This window comes from Branchiostoma floridae, chromosome 3 (assembly GCF_000003815.2).
Source record: "Branchiostoma floridae strain S238N-H82 chromosome 3, Bfl_VNyyK, whole genome shotgun sequence".
NCBI lineage: Eukaryota > Metazoa > Chordata > Leptocardii > Amphioxiformes > Branchiostomatidae > Branchiostoma > Branchiostoma floridae.
The window spans coordinates 14,415,036-14,419,815 of record NC_049981.1 but is presented as its reverse complement, the minus strand read 5'-3'; the positions used below and the strand labels follow the sequence as shown (position 1 = coordinate 14,419,815).

Below are 4,780 nucleotides of genomic sequence, written 5' to 3'. Positions count from 1 at the left end.
CACTAGCCAAACGGGAGCTCTTTAAGATTTTGATATGGACAGATCTTTGGGATGACCAACTGAATAAGAAACTACCGAAGGGAACAGGCGCATTGTGTAAAACTAGGCCGAATTGTATCTTTTCTAAATACCGTGAGAACATTCACGAATCCGATGCTGTCCTCTTCGAAGTCAGTAACTTGCAGAAGGATTACAACTCCTCTGTGATGCCTACAGTTCGCTATCCTCACCAGCACTGGGTGTGGTTTCATACGGAGTGCCCGGGCTTCCCGTCTATAAACTTTGAAACGTACAGGAGTGTTTTTAACTGGACCATCACGTACAGGGCTGACTCGGACTCGTCCGGTGCATGGGGATCGTTATATCGGACCTACCAAAGACTCAAGGTTGAAGGAGTCGACCCGTACCCCAACAAGGATTACACAGTAGGGAAGAAGAAGCTAGCGGTTTGGTTCATAAGCAAATGCAACACCCAAGCCAACCGTGTTGCGTATGCAACAGAACTAGTCAAGCACATGCACGTGGATGTCTTCGGAAGATGCGGGAAGACTGTCTGCGCGAAGTGGAACGTTACCTGCATGCCTGGTATCATCAGGCAGTACAAGTTCTACCTCGCCTTCGAGAACATGAAGTGTAAGGAGTACCTCACCGAGAAGTTCTGGAGGAATGCCCTGGCAAACGACGTCATTCCGGTCGTTCTAGGAGCCAACAGATCCGACTACGAGAGGCTGGCACCACCGCACTCCTACATCCACGTGGACGACTTCAAGTCACCCAAGGAACTAGCTGACTTCTTAAAGAAGCTGGGTGAAGACAAGGATCAGTATAACGCCTACTTTAAGTGGAAGACTACTCCACCTAAGAACATGCCTTTAGAAGAAGGTGGGTGGTGTAATCTGTGTAGGGAACTTATTGAGAGGTGCCCAACAAAAAGGAAACTTTATACCGACTTGAGAAGGTGGTTTGAAGGCGAACATCTTTCAATGTGTGACCCTCTAGAAAATGTGAAATTTCAGAAACTTCGGTTCGTTGACGACCACTTTCAAGCAGCTACTTAATTATACGGACTGATATTTTCCACACACTGATGGATATTCATTTATTATCATGGGGTTTAATTTCACAGGAGTGGATAGGAGGTTTTCTACATATACTAAATATGTAGCTTAGCAACACATATTCACGGTGTCATCATTTCAATAATCGAAAACAAAAAAAGGCCACAAAATTGCAATATTTACAGCACATGTACTATCGTGCCCTTTTCCTATACCTGACTCCTGTGTCAATCTATTTGTATGATCCATTCCAAAAGCGTGACCATACCATTATTATGTATGATGATAGAACTGTACATACATCTGTAACTGATGCTAAAAGTTAAGTTAACTTAGTCGTTATAATTATTCATTATATGCAAATGTGAGTATAAAACTAAAACATTAAAAAATGAACTTTGACACAGTTGGTATTGAATTTGAAGCTTAGATGGGGGTGGGGGTGGGGGGGAATAAGCCATGGGTTTAATAACAAGATCATTTCATTCTTTCAATAAATGAGATGAAATTTGGCACAAATGTAAAGAAACATATCTTCTTAAAGCTGATATATCTGTCAGTTTCTCAGATTTTTGGCTGTGCCAAATTTCAACTCAGTCCATAAAAAATTAGCTTAGCTTGTTATATAACCAATGGCATTATTTATGACTCACTTATCATTAACTTTACGCGTGGTGACAAATAAGATACAATAGGAGAGACACATAATCAATGAAAAAGTCTAGGCCTCAAGAATCTTGACATTGGGTAATTTAAAGATTGAAAATACTGTTAATGCAGAAACTTTCGTGGTGGTTTAATGTTCGCGGTTTACGCGGTGGCCGCTTTACCGCAAATTTAAAACCACTGCAAACATTTTTCCATAGCAGTAAGAGACTACATTGCATGGTGCTACCGCGAACTTAAAACCACCGCAAAAAGTCCTTTTTCCCGCTACCGCGAAATTAAATCCCCGCGAACTTAAATGCATTTACAGTATGCTTATGAAAGACCATGTGATTTAAGAAATTATGCACATGATGATCCATGATTTGTGTTCTATTCGTCATGAAAGTCCATTATAGTTTAGTTGTATGTAGATGTCACGAGAAAAATGTTATTACATACATATCTGTTCTGTTCATATCATAAACTCAATGGACATTTCAAATTCATCTGTGATGCAGGAAACCCAAATCTGTGACTAGGATATAAAATCAAACAACATATCATCATAGTTTCTTCTTAAATCACTGTATATATTACAGAAACACATATTTTTCAACTAAGCTTAAAAATTCATATTTTCAAAGTTACACAGGTGTGTGGTTTATCTAACTGTTACTAAAACAAATACTAGTAGGTAAATGTTTTACCAACACTAGTCGTAGACTTGCCTAGTGTGACTTCACTTATGGCTAAAAAAAATTGCAGTACTGACCTCAAATCCTAGGTGTCACTTTGTAAATAAAAACAATATATACATGTATACATTTTTGTTATTCTATTTTTCCTTTTTGCAATTTAAAAAACAAATAACAGAGGAAATAGTATCATGTTACTTCAAAATTCAGCAACAAAGTCTGACTGAGTCACACAACTTATACAAAAATAGAATATGAATTCACACAAGACGCCATGGGATCACCAAATGGGCATGATAATGGCAGTGACATCTATATTACAGACAGTCAAAACACCCGTGCTCTAAGGGTGCATTGTACTCCTTGTGCCTGTACGTTTTTTGTTCAGACATGGTAGATACATGCGGGCTACACAACACACAGGACCACAGGCCTTCCAGTCCCCAGCTGGCAGGGTGGGCTTCGAGTCCTCCCAAACCCCCTGAAACCTGTCCCATGCAAATATCTGCCAGTCGTCGGCCCCTGCCGGCACCCCACTGTACGACCGTAACAGCACATGCAGCTGCTTCTCCAGCACAAAGAGACTCGGGCTATCCATAATGGTCGGATTTCTCAGAGACGGCAACTCAGCATTAGACAACCGCCAACAGTCCGACGTTGTATTGTACACTGCCATTTTTCTGAAGCGGATGTCCGTGCAGAAGATCTCCGTTGTTCCAAAGGCGACGGCCGTGCACAGCAGAGGAATGGCGTTCAGCGGCGTACACTTGCTCCAACTATCCTGACTGGGGTCGTAGCGATGCATTTCTGTGTTCGTGAAGAAATACAAGTGCGGACCGCATGACAACGCCACGCTGATGTCTGATGTTCCCTCCAGTTCCGGCTGTGGGCAGTCCTCCCATTGGCTCGTGTGCCGGTTATATCGTCTGACCCACACCAGCATGTCCGCTGTCAGCGACATTTTGACCGTGAGATAGTAAAGACATCCGTCAACTTCGACAAGGTACTCGTCGCTTGGCAAGTCGTCCCCCCGTGACCTAGACACTGTTGACACCTGTTCCCATGTGTTCCCCACATGATTGTACACTAACAAGGACAGTTCAACGTGCGAGTGTCCAGCCAAGATGTAGATGTCGTTATCACTGGTAACAGTCATCGTCACAACGGGTGGAAGGTTTGCTCCGTAACTACAGCTGATGTACCTCCCCACCCTGGGGTTCATACACAGCATCTCTTTTTTGCTGCAGACAAAAATAAACACAGTTATCCATCTGCTTACCAGAATTTTAGTAATTTTAAAATGATGTTCAAGTTGCACGATCCGAACGTGTCAACTAAAAGCACTTATATATACCATTGTACACTGAGTTATAAAGGGAGTGTCTAAAAGGCATGATGTAATGCATCAACGGATTACTACTATACTATGAATCTCAAAATAATTATCCAAGGTACTATTTCTAGTAACTTTAAAAGTTTGGGTGGGGTGAAGGGGTTACAGGAAACTAGTAACTGGAATGGCACTAAGGCAAGACATGGCAAGGAAACTTCTTCACAGCATTAACACACCAAAAATGTGCAGTTGAAAAGAAAGATGCAACGGGTTTCAAAATAATGATAATGAGTATAAAGACATATACTGTATTTCCAACTTTTCTTAGGTTATCCTGCCCAAACTGAACATAGATGTGTACATGTATAAGCTCCTTTTCTCTACAAACCTTGTACAAAAAAGGAGAGCCATTTCCTGGGTGTCCATGCCCACTCTAGTCTTCTGGGTGGAGGTTTCAGGCTGTACCATGTTCCTGATGGTCTCAGAATTCCCAGGATCCTCCCTGACCAGGGGGTGCTCCAAGATGGCTGCTTGACCGTCTGAGGTCAGCAGGTTGAAGCGGATGTGAGGGAGGATGCTGGGTAGGTGGTGCAGTCTGCAGGGTACAGGATAGATTCAGGGTTACGGAAGATAGCAACAATGCAAACAAGTGACCGTAGGTAACATAGTCTGTGACGTCGGTCTGGTATATGTTGGTTGTTTTGTCTTCTTTGGTGTGTGACGTTGTGCTTATATCCGATATGATTCTTTTCATGGTGTTAGATATATCGTTGTATCTAAAGTTGCCTAATATTTCTGTGTCATGTGAATCTTACTAAACAGGTATGGATTGTGAGATAACATGTGGCCAAAGTCAAAAAGATATGGTGACGATAAGTTACCGGATGGTCTACTCTAATACACAGGCACATTCACACACAGACACACCTACAAGACCGACAGGCAGACTGACAAACGCACCAAGTATTAACATGTTTCTGTTATGGACGTAATAAGTATGAAGCACGGAATAGGACCTTGATGTTTCTTAGTCGAAGTCCGGGAAT

At 42.1% G+C, this 4,780-nt stretch overlaps 2 protein-coding genes across 2 annotated transcripts in view; one reads left to right on the top strand and one right to left on the bottom strand.

The window, feature by feature from the left end:
- Positions 1–6: 6 nt before the first annotated feature.
- Positions 7–1,057, top strand: LOC118412045 (glycoprotein 3-alpha-L-fucosyltransferase A-like; the record flags this gene model as incomplete). The annotated part of the gene is given in 1 exon segment (XM_035814642.1): positions 7–1,057. A coding segment is annotated over 1 exon segment (851 nt), but the record flags the coding sequence as incomplete, so codon positions are not given.
- A 28-nt stretch (positions 1,058–1,085) lies between these two features.
- The window catches only part of LOC118412044 (kelch repeat and BTB domain-containing protein 6-like), a 7,077-nt gene continuing 3,382 nt past the window's right edge, over positions 1,086–4,780 (bottom strand). Inside the window, exons 4-5 of the mRNA XM_035814641.1 lie at positions 4,123–4,329; positions 1,086–3,642 (exon numbers count right to left, since the gene is read on the bottom strand). Of these exons, the coding sequence (XP_035670534.1) occupies positions 2,745–3,642; positions 4,123–4,329 (1,105 nt within the window). The 3' untranslated portion in view covers positions 1,086–2,744. The remainder of the gene's footprint in view (positions 3,643–4,122; positions 4,330–4,780) is intronic.